The 14,835-nt window shown below is 48.8% G+C and overlaps 1 protein-coding gene across 1 annotated transcript in view; it reads left to right on the plus strand.

Annotated features, from left to right (window-relative positions):
* NAT10 (N-acetyltransferase 10) overlaps positions 1–14,835 on the plus strand; it is a 37,992-nt gene that overhangs the window by 1,308 nt on the left and 21,849 nt on the right. The window contains exons 2-9 of the mRNA XM_044259053.1: positions 1,342–1,464; positions 1,807–1,898; positions 5,341–5,512; positions 6,832–6,954; positions 8,574–8,635; positions 10,300–10,414; positions 10,512–10,619; positions 14,155–14,288. Of these exons, the coding sequence (XP_044114988.1) occupies positions 1,357–1,464; positions 1,807–1,898; positions 5,341–5,512; positions 6,832–6,954; positions 8,574–8,635; positions 10,300–10,414; positions 10,512–10,619; positions 14,155–14,288 (914 nt within the window). The 5' untranslated portion in view covers positions 1,342–1,356. The remainder of the gene's footprint in view (positions 1–1,341; positions 1,465–1,806; positions 1,899–5,340; positions 5,513–6,831; positions 6,955–8,573; positions 8,636–10,299; positions 10,415–10,511; positions 10,620–14,154; positions 14,289–14,835) is intronic.

Consider the following 14,835-nt stretch of genomic DNA (forward strand, 5'->3'; position numbering starts at 1 on the left):
ATGATGCAGTATTTTGTTATATGTAATCACAATAATTTTTAAGGTCTCTCTGTACAGATTTCAGTATGGTTTTCCCTCCCTCAAGGAGACAATTGGGACACATTTCTTTTTTTTTTCTTTTCTTTCTTTCTTTTTTTTTTTCAGATTTTTATTTATTTATTTGACAGAGACACAGTGAGAGAGGGAACACAAGCAGGGGACGTGGGAGAGGGAGAAGCAGGCTTCCCGCTGAGCAGGGAGCCCAATGCAGGGCTCGATCCCAGGACCCTGGGATCATGACCTGAGCTGAAGGCAGCTGCTTAATGCCTGAGCCACCCAGTTGCCCCTGGGACACATTTCATCACAATAATATTCATTGATTTCCTTTCCCTGACTTTATTAGTAATGCATATGAATTTTAAAAAAAAAAACCAGAACACCAAATAACAAAAGAACAAAATAAAAACCATCTGCAGTCTCACCATTCAGAAATAATTACATTTTGGTGTTTCCTTCTAGGTCTGTTTTCCCTATGTGTTAGGTAAAGGCATTTAAAAAAAGAAGGTATGCTTTGTCTTGTGATGTCTGTCTTCTCATAAGTATCTACATCCATATCCTTAGACAATTTCTGAAAGTTATTTTGAAAAACTTTTCTTGAAAACTGCCTTATTCTGTAAATATGCCATCATATATTTTAATCATTCTGCTTTTTTGGAGCATTGTTTCTGGTTTTGGAAAAAACCTCCTTGATAGAAGTATGAATTACAGCTTCTCTTTGACTTTCCTGCTGAGGAAACATACTTTTCACCTCCCAAGCCACAGTTTCCTAATTTTAAAAATGAAACTGACAAGGGCACCTTGGTGGTTCAGTGGGTTGAAGCCTCTGCCTTTGGCTCCAGTCATGATCCCAGGGTCCTGGGATTGAGCCCCGCATCGGGCTCTCTGCTCCGTGGGGAGCCTGCTTCCTCCTCTCTCTGCCTGCCTCTCTGCTTACTTGTGATTTCTCTCTGTCAAATAAATAAAATCTTAAAAAAAAAAAAAAGAAACTGACATGTTCATTTACTTGAATATTTTCTCCAAGGAGAATGAAAGCTCCTTGAAGTCAAGCCTTTATCTGGCATTGCTTCTGGGGCTCCCCTAGTAACTAGGGCAAAAAGAAGCCCCTAATAATTAGTTATTGATTGGTTAGTGTGTGATCGTTTTGTGACAGCTCAGCGGAGGGAGCAATTGGAGAGTTCAGTAAAATGATGCTTACAAATGTGCCTAGCACAGCCCCTGGCCCCACAGGAGGCCACCAGCTAATGTTATCACCCAGAATCTGGTGTTCATGTACAGCTGTGTTCCCTTTCTCTCTGTTTTCAGCGGTAATCGTTCACCATGCATCGAAAGAAAGTAGATAACCGAATCCGGATTCTCATTGAAAATGGAGTTGCTGAACGACAAAGGTCTTTGTTTGTTGTAGTCGGAGACCGAGGAAAGGATCAGGTAGGACCTGATCAGCACTTCCTGGCTTACTTTGTGTCTTATCCCAGAGTCAACTTGTTACTGGCTGTCTGAGGTTTCAGCACATGGTAACATTAAGGTCCCTTTGACTGGTTTTCTCTGAGCAAGATGCCTAGTGAGAACCTCAGGGGGTACTGAGCATGAGGTTAAGTATGTGCGACTGGGCTTCTAGCTCCTGCCTAGGCACTGCTGGCCTTGGGACCCCGGGTGCTTTCCTGTCCTGGCCCTTGGTTTACTTTCCAGATCTTTCAAGTGAGGTCTTGGGCCTGGCAGTCTCTGAGGCCTCTTTGGGCCCTGAGATTCCGTGACTTTTTCTTTTGGCAGGTGGTCATACTCCATCACATGTTGTCCAAAGCAACGGTGAAGGCTCGGCCTTCAGTGCTGTGGTGTTACAAGAAAGAGCTGGGCTTTAGCAGGTAAGTTTGGCCCTTTGAATGTCCCATACCACTTATAATTCCTGCTCCTTAGTTCAGTGCTAGGCAGTGATTCCAAGATCTAGTTTTTCAGGGATCATTAGGGAGGTGCTACCTCTGAGGACACTTCCAGAGATAGAAAATGATAGCACAATGTCCTTTCTGCGTTCCTGACAGTAAGTTTCGTTTATTTTATTTTTTAAAAGATTTTATTTATTTATTTGACAGACAGAGATCACAAATAGGCAGAGAGGCAGGCAGAGAGGGAGGGAGGAAGCAGGCTCCCTGCTGAGCAGAGAGCCCAATGCAGGGCTCTATCCCAGGACCTGGGATCATGACCCAAGCCGAAGACAGAGGTTTTAACCCACTGAGCCACCCAGGTGCCCCGCTGACAGTAAGTTTCAAATCCATTTCATGCTCTATAGAGGACTGCATCCCAGTGCCTTGCTTTCTGCCTCTGATTTTTTTTTACTTTTCTAAGCTGATCATGCCGCTCTAATGCAGATTCCTTGAGTTGCCTTTTCCCATTTCAAATTTACTCTGCATTTTCAGTCTCTTTTTTGCCTTTTGTTTCTGAGGAGGATGTGCCTCATCCCATGCCCTCTGCAAACCCCTTTATGAACTCTGAATTTCTTCTCTCACTTCTTTCAGGACCTGCATCCTCTTTCCTCTGCCAGCCACTCTATACCCCTTTGAAATTTGCTCCTTTTTCCTGTAAATGTGCTCAGCTCTCCAGTCTCAGGAAAAAAAAAATGATGAGCTGCCCAGTTTTATCTCTCAGGCTCTCATTTTTCTCTCACGTTTATTGCTGTGAAATAGAAACCTTGTGCACTTCTAGTCACTCTCTTTTTTAACTGGCTTCCGCTTCTATCATTGTGACCAGATTGTGCTCTGGGAAGTCACTGACAGCCCAACATCTCATGCAGCAGTTTTCTCTCTCCTTCTCCTTCGTCTTAGAGTTCTTTCTCCACTGGTTCACTGTTGTGTTTGACGGTTGGTTCTCCTCTTACTTTTGAAGCTGCAGTAGTCAGGGCATCTATTTGAAATAGCACACCTCCGCCACAAACACACTTGGGCCCAAAGGGAGTTCCTTGAGGTCTGCACGATACCTACGGGAATGCGATGTCAGCCCTGCCTTAGCTGGTATAGAGCCAGAGCCTGGATGCTCCCAGTGCTTGCCTGTCTCAGCTCTGCTCGCCGGTCCTGTTCTTTCCCGTTACACTTCCGCCATCTGTGTTCTTTTGTCCCCATGGCTGAAAGAGCTGTTGAGTGTTGAGGTCCAGCAATGTTGGACCTCTGTCTTTCTCCCCAAATTCCTGTGGCAAGATGCCCACCCTTGGCCCTAAGGAGGTGGGGTCAGTCCACCTAGTGGAAATCTGGTAGCTCAGCCCACAATTCTGTGTCTGGAGGAGTTTGGGGTGCCAAGTCGTGTGCCTTGGCAGATAACCCACTCTGTGGTCATGTCAGAGGTGCGCTCCTTTCTTGGCTTCAGTGATGCTTTCTCAGACTGCCTACCTGAGTAGTACTTTTTTCTTGATCTTACCTCCTGTTTGCCCAGCTTGCATGTGCGTTTCTGTCCTTGAGTCTCTCCTTTCTCCTTTATTCCCAAATGTGTTTGTCTCTGGCATTGACTCGGAAATGGAAATCTCCAGCTCAGGCTGCCCTGTGCTATGGCCACTCCTGGCCTTGGCCCTGCCGCCTCTGTCTGGGATGCCACCGCCGCCTCTCAGGTGTCCCCTTCTGAAACGTTCCCCATTCTTCAGGGCCTGCCTCCTTCTTCAGACTTTCCCCAAGCCTTGGAGTCACACATTGGGGTGCCTCTGCCCTCTTGGCTGCCTACCGTCTTCCAGTACTGGTCACCCTCCATTCTCCTTCCCCGGGAAGATGCTCATTTGCGCCCTGGTCTTGTTTTACTTCTAGGTGGTAAGTTCATTTAGTTAGGAGACCTCGCCTGCTTATCTTTTTATTTTCATATTTTCAGATGGTCTGGCATGTTAGTAGTAGGTGCTCAAGTGGTATTTGTTGAGTCGAATGTGTTGTTTAGCAGACTTTGAGCTGCTTTCAATTGTACTTAGTTCCAAAGGCTAACTCTCATTAGTTCCCATCCTTTGGCCTTCAAGAGACTTGATTCTGCTTAAAAGAAACTAGGTTTTTAGTGAATTGTTTTGCTGTTCTAAAAAAAATATATGGCTGTTCTAAAAAATATATATGGCGTTCTTTTAAGAGATATGAAAAATACAGACGCATCACAAAGTGCAAGATAAAAGCGCTCATAACCTCAGTACATAGCCATTGTTAGCGTTTAGCTGTCTGTCACTGTGGATTGTTGTAAATCACAGTAGGTATTTTGTTGTATATATTCTTTCATAATTGGACAGGGAAGCATTTTTAATATAGATTGAGAATAAGGCCTGTTCCCTGTCAGCAGAATGTGAAGTTTCGGGGCTTGTGTCACTGCCCTGCAGTTGGTTAATGTCAGACGGGGCAGAATTAGGTGGTTCACAGTGTTCGGGGCAGATTTGCCTTTCCAACGTAACCCTTCCATCTTCACTTGTAAGACTCTCTTCTGTACCTCTTGTAGCTCTCGCAGCCCGGTCTTGAGGTGACAGAGCACCAGATTAGCTGATGCTTGTAAGTCATGGGCTAAGGCACGAGGGACAGTCACCTTGCCCAATGGCCTCTTTCACAGATGAAGAAATATGGGCCTAGAGGGAAGGCCTTTGTTCTAGCTATTCAGTTAGAGAACTGTAGTAACATTTTCATCAGTTATAATCCTTAATTTTGGAGTTGTCCTGTTTTTCTCTCTTTCTGTAGATCAAAGAGTTGAATGACAGTTGGGCAGTCAGGGTTTTTAAGATAAAAGAAGTTCAGGATTCCTGAGAGCTATCCAGATCCCATTCCAACCCTTATATCCTCTGTCAGGATTGTCAGGGCTGCCCTTGAGGACTTGATCCCACAGTCTGGGGAAGGAAGTAGATGAATTCATTTATGAAAAATGAATAAACTACCTGTGGTCACCCTGCCTTTCTCAGGTCTTCTGGGGAATCTGGGGAATGGTACCATGTAGTGGAAACATGGGCTTGAGACTGAGGTAATGAGGTGACCAGGGTTGATTTCAAATTCTGGTCTAGCCAGATGTGAGCTTTAGGTCCTTCCATTACTTTCCTTGGGAAGTTAAGTATTTGCAGAAGGTGCCAGGGCAGCATAGCAAGGCCCCCCCCCCCCACAGATTCACCATGGCTCCCTCCGAAGCCCGTCCTCAACCTCTCTACACTTTCCTTCACCTTTAAAGGGCGGGGTTAGCCCTGTAGTTGCCGAGTTTCCTTCACGCTCTGAAGGTCTGGGTGGGTGATCATTGATTGGCCTGTCCCCTGCTCTCACCCTTAATAGCCTCTCTGGTTAACTAGCTCTCCTGGGGGTCGGGGGTTGTTGGGGGTGATTGCAGTCACCGGAAGAAAAGAATGCGACAGCTCCAGAAAAAAATAAAGAACGGGACACTGAACATAAAGCAAGATGACCCCTTTGAACTGTTCGTGGCGGCTACAAACATTCGCTACTGCTACTACAACGAGACCCACAAGATCCTGGGCAACACGTTCGGCATGTGTGTCCTCCAGGTGGGTAGCCTGGGCCTGGAGTCCGAGCACGAGCATTCCCCGCGAGAACAGCTGGGCCCTAAGGAGGAAGGCTCACCCACCACCTCGCCTGCACATGGTCAGTGGGACACTTGGCCACTTTCCAAAGCAGACTTAATAACTCACTCCATATGAGAATGAACTTTTACACTTGGGGCAGCACTTACCTAGAGATACCAGAGCTGACACAGAGGCTCCGTCACAGCTGCTTCTAACCAGCTGAAGGTGAGAAAGGAAGTGCTATGAACCCCAAGCGACCTCATGTCCCCTGGTCCTTCCTGGAACTAGCTGGAGACTTTGGTGAGCAGGGAGCAGTGGGACCTGTTTTCACCGACAGGGTGGAGCCCTGTGTGTACTCTGGCGTTCTTCCCAGGCTGCTTGATTGCCATAACCCCCGACAACACCCTCCATCCCTCTCTGTCCTTAAAATCCCCTCACTGTCCCCCCCCGCCCCCCACAGAGAACTCTTAACCTGGTGATTTTTTCCACTGGTATTATTCTCTTGCCAGTCAAGTTAATAGACGAAATTTCATGTTTTTCTTTGTTTTGAGCTCTGATGGTCTGTGTTTTATCTTTTTATTCCTTGACACTGTGACCCCCGCATCCCCCCAAAAAGAACACATTTAGGCTCAGATCCCCAATTTTGGTCTGTGTTTATAGTATGCATGTAATACTGTGGTAATATACATTATAAAACGTTACCTTATAAAATGGAAATTAAGAAATGAGGGGAAAAATCATGAATTGGGAGTTTCTGGTTTTTTTTCTACCTTCCAGTGGGTTGTCCCATACTGCTGGCTTGCACCCCACCTTGGAGACAAGAAGAGAGCCTCTTCTCACCCCACCATGGATTGGTAGCAAGCGTTCTTAGGCGGCCGCTGTTTCTGGTTGCCATGGAGAAGGCTCCCTTAGGCAGTGGCTCCCCCGTGTGGCACAGTTGAGTCTTGTCAGACAGGTTCTGTCTGTGAGCACATCAGAAAATGCACGTGAGGGATTTGTGAAATCCAAGTGCAAATCTATGAAAGTGGGAGGATTTCTTCCCCAATAGGCTTTTGTCTGAGAGTGTTAGACACACTTGACATACAAAACCAGGCACCCCACTTCTCCAGGGCTGGGCTCGCTTCTCTGCCCGTCGGGAAGGGGTGGGTGTATGTGTGTCCACACTCGTGAGTTGGGTGGGGGCTGTGGTCTTGGGTTTGTGTTCTGAAGCCTTCCTCCTACTCTATCACCTGGCCCTTAGTTGAGCTTCCCTGGGGGTGCTCTTGGCATGACCAGCCCTATCCAAGGTCTCCTTCTTCCAGGATTTTGAAGCTTTAACTCCAAACTTGCTGGCCAGAACTGTGGAAACGGTGGAAGGTGGCGGGCTGGTGGTCATCCTCCTACGGACCATGAATTCACTGAAGCAGTTGTACACGATGAGCATGGTAGGTGTGTGGTTTGTAACCGAACTCAGGCGGTTCAGACCAAGCTGTGTTTTTGCTATTGGCCACTTTCTTTAAAGAACTTCCGTTGAGCAGTTCCAGTGAGCGGTCGGCGCAGGCTCTGAGCTGGGAGCTTTTTGACTGCCAGTAATGAGAAGGTCACTGTGGAGAAATGTCAGTGGCCCTGACTGTGTCTTGGCATCTGAATTTCACATTTGATTTTGGGTATTTGCGGATTTCTACACCAGTGGGATTCGGCTATGGTGCAGCTGTTCTGTAGTTCCATTTCTGGAGTGGTATTCTGCAGAGAGCCGTGCCAGAGCCTCATCCGTGTATGGCAAAAAAGGGACCATGCACAGACATGCTCACCAGTCCTCATCCTTGGATGATGAGGGAACATTGGTCAGTTCCACCCCCGGTTTGGCAAGAGCTTTGACTGTGGAAGGGGTAGTTTCCATCCAGAGCTGAAGACATGGTTAGGAGTGGGACTGTGTCTCAGTGGATGCAGAGCTGTCAGTAATACCCTGTCAGTATTGCCACGTGGATGTTCTTAGTTCTTAGGTTTTCAGTCATGCCCATGGCCCTACTCAGGAATGGAGTTAGGATTAGCCTCAGGCTTTCACGAGCTGTGTTTCTACGGTGACCTGGACTTTCCTCAAACCTTAGTGGCTGCTTCCTGTCACCACTGCTCTTCCCATCACCTGCCTCTGTGGCCCCCTCTGGCTTCCTCGGGTGTTCTGAGAGGCCCACGCATTTGCTGTGGCCACTGGGATATCGCAGGGCCCTCTTCCTTACCACATTCAAGTCCTTGCTCAAACCGCCTCCTCAGCGTGGTCTTTCCTCACCCCCTGTTTGGAATGCGTGACCTGCTTTGTTTTTCTTCAGAACATTGGCCAACTACCTGAAGTTACATATTTATTTGTTTATTGTCTGACTTCTTGTGCTAGTCTCTAAACTTCATGGGATCGGGGACTTTGTTTTCCTTGCTGGTGCACTCCCCGATGCTGGGAGAGTGGCCGGCATTTAGTAAGCACTCATTAAACACTTGTGAATGAATGAACTTGTGCCCACGTCAGTTTGTTTGTCCTTCTGCCCCCTTTCATATGGCTGTCTGCTCCTCACCTCAAAGGGCCTTCCCTCCCTACTGCAGGTAAGTAACCGCCCCCTGCCATTTGCAGTCACTGCACCCTGGTTTTCATTTGGAGCATTGGCCGGAATGTTACTCATTTGTTTCCCTCCAACCATCAGACCGTAGGCTTCATGGGAACGGAGGCCATGCTTCGTTAAACACCAGTGTATAGCCAGCATGTCTGGCACACGGTTGGCATGTATGTTTTATTGAATGAAGACATTTTATGGTGCTGGATAAAATGTGGAAAAACGCCAAAGTTGAGATGAGGGGAAGTTTGTTGTTAAAAAACCCTACACTGAGAGTTTGCTGATCCCAGTTCCAGCAAGGAGCGGTCTGACCCTTGAGCACAGCAGATCGCGTAGGGGTGGATTTCCAGCAGCAGCGCTGGCGCCTCTTTATCCCAGGGCTGCCTGTTACAACGTCTGTACAGAGACCTGGAGCCCCAGCGATACTGTGGGATGTCTTTGTTCACGGATGTTGTCTCTTTCAGGACGTGCATTCAAGATACAGGACCGAGGCCCATCAGGATGTGGTGGGAAGATTTAATGAGAGGTACGTCTGAGGCACATTCCTCAGGCCCTTAATTGTGAGGAGCCGTGGCGGGAAGTATATTTTTGTCTTGGACCCAGCAAAAAGCTGCGCTCTTATCCGAGGGCAGGTGGCACGGGTCCAGAGCGGTGAGAGCCCGGACAGCAGTGGTGGTTGGGAAGCCAACTGGAAGCAGTGAAAGGGAGTGGGGGGCTGGGGCTTGAACCAAGTCCTCCTCCTCTCTGGCTTCTCACTTACTCTTCTGTCAAAGGGGTAATTTGTCTGGGTCACCGTTTCCCAAAATGTGTTTCACAGAACGTTAGTATTTTAAGAGGGACTTTAAGAGGGACTTGATGTCAAAAGGGTTTCTGGCCAGTTGTGTCTGGGAAATGCTGATATGGTTTGTTCTGTGTGAAGATTCACATTGGCCTGTCGTAGCATCTGGAAGTCTTGCAGCAGCAGGGACCTATTTAACTGATTGTTTCCCAGATTTATTTGACCACAGAGCCCTTTCTTAGGGAGCACTGGTTAGCAGCCTGTGAAACACCATAGGAAGCTGTGGCCCGGGTCAGTGGTCCTCGTCTAGAGCAGTCTTGCTCACTGGGGACATGTGGCCGTGTCTGGAAACATTTCTGTTGTCATGACTTGGGGGACACTGTTGGACGGGTAGGGGACACTGCCGGCATCTAGTGAGTAGAAGCCAGGGATGCTGCTGACCAGCCTGAGGTGAACAGAACAGCCCCACAACAAAGAGTCTGAAATATTGCTCGTGCTGAGGTTTAGAAGGCCTGGCCTCGAAACTTGGGGCCTTTCCAGTTTTCATCGTCTCTGGTGCTTTCACTCAGTAGACGGATTAGGCTGGGAGCTGGCTGCCTGCTGCCAAGTGGAACAGAAGGAAGCCTGTGACAGGAGCCTGTGAGGCGCTCTCCTTGTGCTGGGGAGGCCCTCGAATTCTCTAGCCAAACACACATTTTCCTACACTCAGGAACGTTGGTGTTAATTTTTCAAGGGAGCTTTTCTGTCTTCTCCCTTGTCTTTATTTTTTCCTCGTGGCAGAAGGTAAATTTGTTCATGTATGCGTTTGTTTCCCTGTGTGACTGGTGATCATTTGTGGGATGGGTTTGGAGCTCCCCACTGAAGGATGGCCTGAGACAGCTCAGTCTTTAAAGGCTGAGCATGAGAGGGTGTGGGAAGAGCCGTGTGACACAGGGAGCAGTGACAGTTGTGCACAGTAGGAGTGCTTACAACCGGTCTCTCTAGACCGTTCTGGGTGTTCTTGTTTGCTGTATAAAGCACGTTCAGGGGGTGCCTGGGTGGCTCAGTCCATTAAGCTTCTGCCTTCTGCTCAGATCATGATCTTGGGGCCCTGGGCTGGAGCCCCACATCGGGCTCCCTGCTCCACAGGGAGTCTGCTTTGCCCTCTGTCCTCTCCCACTGCCTTTTCTGTCTTGCTCACTCTCTCTCAAATGAATAAATAAAACCTTAAAAAAAAAAAAAAAACCACGATCAGGTACCTTGTAGAGGAAGCTCAGAATCTTCTTGCCCTGCCCTCCAACTGTGTTTTGGCTTTCTGTAGCTTTCTTAGAGCTGTGCGGGCCAAATGACTTTCCTGAAGAAAAGCCACACCTTTGTTATGTAGGCACTGCCCTCCTTCCCCCCCAACACCTCAAGACCGCTTTGTTCCTCAGGTTTATCCTCTCGCTGGCCTCTTGTAAGAAGTGTCTCGTCATCGATGACCAGCTCAACATCCTGCCCATCTCGTCGCACGCTGCCAGCATTGAGGCCCTACCTCCCCGGACCCCGGTGAGTCAGCCAGCTGGCCAGGAGTCAGGCCGAGGCCGTGTTTTCTGTGGAGACCCTCCCGTGGCAGTGGCAAATCTTCTCCTCTCCTCTCTGGCAGGAGGAGAATCTTGGTCCTTCTGACCTTGAGCTGAAGGAGTTGAAGGAGAGCTTACAGGACACCCAGCCGGTGGGCGTGTTGGTGGATTGCTGCAGGACCCTAGACCAGGTGAGTGTGGCATTCCGAGCTTCCCCGCGCCAGGATGGACAGTGCAGGGGAAAATAGAACGTGCAGAAAGCTACAGAAGCCACACTTGGACAAGTCAGGACAAATCAGGACTTGGATCCTCCTGGGGAAGGAACCTTTTCTCTTGCTTTAACTTGTGCAGGACCATCAGGGCTAGTCTCTGTCATCTGCGTTCATAACAGGTCCAGGGATTACCTCCCCTCCACTCCACGTCATCAGTTTAAGGAGTAGAGGGTCTGGGGCTGTGCTGGGGGAGATGGATTGAATTTAAAGAGGAACCTCCCCGGCACTTTTTCCAAAAGAGGGTGATATATCTGTATTCTTCCATTTTAGTTAAGTTTTAATGACATAAAGATTTTGCTTCCGCTTTGTGTAGAAGAGAGCCTGAGGCCCCTTGTGCCCTGGTTCCAGAGTGAGGTCTGATGGGGCCCTGTGCCGTGGTGTGGCTAGGTGGGCTGGGAGGGAGCTTCCAGGATGCATTTCTGTGCTCACCGAGGTGATCAGGGCAGGTACCCTCAGCTTCTCTAGTGGTTCCTGGGCTGTGCAGGACCTGCCTGTGCCCAGAGGGCTTCACGCTGTCAGGTGTGTCCAGGGTTCTGGTCCAGCCTGAGCCAGAGGAACAGTCTAGGCCTCTTGGCACTCAGCTCTGCCCTCATGATGGAAAACAGCTGCAGTGACACCTCCCACTTGGGGTGGAGGCCCAGCAGGCTGATTTCCCTGCTTGTTCTAGAAATAGAATTATTGGCCACATAGCTCTCTGTGCAGCCCAGGCTGCAGGCTCTAGGCTTCTTTGAGCCACTTTCTCCTCCCCTTTGTCAGAGAGAGGAAATGAGCGAGAGGATGGAGAAAGGACAGAAGAGGGAGAAGGTATAAAAACAGGAGTGTTATAAGAAAATACACAGAAAAAACAACACCAAGTATGAAAGAGCGTGCTTTAAAAATGGAAGATGGTGTTTCTACTTGGCAGTCCCCTTCTGCAGAGAAAACTGTCATTAACAGTTTATTGTGTGTTCTTGAACTTTTCCTGTGTATACAAATGGAGATTTTACCAATATGTGAAGGGATTATGCTGTACAGTGTAAGTGGTCCCCTAGTAGGCACTTGAGTTGATTCCAGCTTTTTTCCTATTATAGACAATGCTGTTAGGATCTTTTTTACAGATATGCACTGTCCCTAGGATAAATTTCTAGAAGAATTGCTGGATTAGAGTGTGTGTGCATTAAAACGGGTATCGCAGTGGTTCATGGAACCAGCAACAGTATGAAAAGGCATTTTATCCTACACCTTGCCAGTACTGGCTATGGTTAAACTTCTAAGCCTACCAGTCCTGTGTTACAGGGACACAGAATCACCTTTTGATTTGTGTTGCTTTAATTATGAGAAAAGCAGGTACTTTTTTCATATAATTACTGGGCATCTGGGTTTGTTTGTTTTGTAAATTATTTCGGGGGGTTGGTTTTTCATTGTAGCATATTGTTTTAGGATGTATTTTCTAAAAATATATATATATTTTTTAAGATTTTATTTATTAATATGACAGACAGAAATCACGAGTAGGCAGAGAGGCAGGCAGGGCGGGGCGGGGGGGCAGGGGAAGCAGGATCCCTGCTGAGCAGAGAGCCCGATGCGATGCGGGGCTCAATCCCAGGACACTAAGTTCATGACCTGAGCTGAAGGCAGAGGCTTAACCCACTGAGCCACCCAGGTGCCCCAAAAGATTTATTTATTTGAGAGAGAGAGAGAACACGCACATCTGTGCAGGGGAGGGGCAGAGGGAGAGAATCTTCAAGCGGACTTCCTGCTGAGCAGGGAGCCCAACGTGGGTCTCCATCCCATGATCCGTGAGACCATGACTTGAGCTAAAACCAAGAGTCAGACGTTCAACTAACTGAGCCACCCAGGCGCCCTTAGAATGCAGTTTTAGTCCAGATATCTTACCCTTCTGTTATGTTAGATTTTTCCTGGTTATGTTTTGTCAGAATTTAGAACTTCTCAGCAGGAAGCAACAAACGAACAAAATACAGCGCTCAGCAAAAGCCATTAAGAAGAGTGGGACCTGGATCTCTGAGTGTTTCCATCTGGAGAGACTCTGGCTTCTTGAAGCGCTTTCCCTTCCTTCCTTTCCATCTGCCTGGGCTTGTGTCTCCTCAATGTCTTCTTCAGTGTCACTGCCTGGGTGTGTGTCAGGCAGCTTCTTTAGGACCAGACAGGCCAGGCTGGACCCTCTGGCCTTCTTCCCAGTTTCGGCCTTTTCCTGGGCAGATCCCAGGCGAGGAGTAGAGTTTGGCCCCCAAGTAGTGTTGTGGTTCCTCCTCTCATTCAGTGCCTCTGGACTCTTGCTCTCCTGGGTGCTAGACCCGACCCTAGGCACTGGGCTCCGCAGTTGAAAGGAGGGGCACACCTGCTTTGTGGAGCTTGTGTTCTGGTGGGTTGAGTCTGACGCTGAGTCAAGGAAATGGGCCAATCCTGATATGCAGTAGAAGGTGCTGTGTACAATGGGGAAACAGTGTCACAGAGGGATCAGGAATGCAGGAGGTGGGCAGAGGCTTTGGTTCCGGGGGCCCTGGTTTAGAAGGTGATCCTTGAGCAAAGCCTTGAAGGAGTTGGGGAAATGAACCTTGGGGCCATTGGAGGGAGAGTGCTTCTGGCGAGGGGCCACCAAGGGCAGAGCCCTGAAGCAGGAGTCTACGTGGTGTGCTCGGGGCCAGCAAGGAGGCTGCCTGGGTTGAAGCAGAGTGAGTGGATGCGAATAGGGGGAGATGACAGAGGTCATGCGGCAGAGCCACGTGGCTCTGAAGGGCTTGGCACTTACTGTCTGAGAAGTGGGCACCCACGGTAGGTTTCACATGCCCAGTGTCTCAGCATAGCTGCTGGAGGGATCCCCAGGCTCAACTTTAAAATATACCCTCTGGCTGCTGTGTTGAGTCTAGACCGTAGGGGAACAAAGGTGGAAGCAGAAAGACTAACTGGGAGTCTTTTGTAATGATGGGGGAAGACTGCACGGGGGCTTTGAGCAGCATGGCAGAGGAGGACACAGGTGAGGGATCGTAGGATTGGTACCTATTCTGAAGGTAGCATTGATGGGCTTTGCCGGTGAATCAGAGGTAGGGAGAAAATGGAGAGGCTGTTGGCCTGAACAGTGGGACAGTTAACTGAGAGAGGGAAGACTGTAGATGGGGGAAGTTGGTGGGGGACACCCTGAGTTCCCCTTAGGTCGGTTCGAGAAGTCCGACACACATCCCAGTGGAGACATGTAGGGGCAGTTGCATGTATACAGGAGTTTGATGGGTAGGGAAGGGGTCTAGAAGTGGGTGTTCCCAGCATCCAAGTGACATTTCAGGCCCCGAGACTGAGAGGAGCTGACCAGGCAGTGAGAAGCCCAAGTGCTGAGCTTTGCCTCCTGGCCGGCTGGGATAGGCCCCCTTTGATTTAGCCCCGACTTCCCCACAGTAGTGGCGGTAGGTGGCTGAAACTTGGTCTTTCTCCCAGCTCACCTAATAGGGTTCTCTTTTCACAGGCCAAAGCTGTCTTGAAGTTCATCGAGGGCATCTCTGAAAAGACCCTGAGGAGTACTGTCGCGCTCACAGCTGCCCGAGGAAGGGGGAAGTCTGCAGCTCTGGGATTGGCTATTGCTGGGGCAGTGGCTTTTGGGTAAGGAGCTCTCATTCCTCTGCTTTGGGAAGTCTGAGCTCTGAGGAATAAGTGTGCGAAATAGGAGAATAGGAGACTGGGAGACTGTCCCTGGGGCTGTGTGAGCCCCTATGTGATTTCTCTAGGTGGTGGGTTCCTGTCTAGACGCAGCGACACTGTTTCCCCCTCCCCTGGTGGTGCACACATGTGCAGGCATGTGGACACATACACCAGGACCTTTGTGATCACTATTTAAAGTTGAACACACAGACAAAGTGGGACAGATGTACAAGAGGAAAGAAACAAGAGTAAGAAACTTTAAAACTCTTTAGGAGATGGGAATGTATGTGACTATCTTTGCTGACTGCAGAAAGTACACATTTGACATTTTAATGGTTTTGCTCAGTCGAACAGCTTGTTTGCTCTTGAGGAGCTGCCTTTGAGTGTGATGTTCCTTTCTGTTCTTTTGCCCTGGGCGGGAGGTTTATGCAATTGCCAGAAGAGCGTTTACTTCCCACTTCACAGGCTGAAATAATGGACCTAGAATTTACCATGTCCTCATATGCGT

Source organism: Neovison vison, chromosome 7, assembly GCF_020171115.1.
Source record: "Neovison vison isolate M4711 chromosome 7, ASM_NN_V1, whole genome shotgun sequence".
Taxonomy (NCBI): Eukaryota; Metazoa; Chordata; class Mammalia; order Carnivora; family Mustelidae; genus Neogale; species Neogale vison.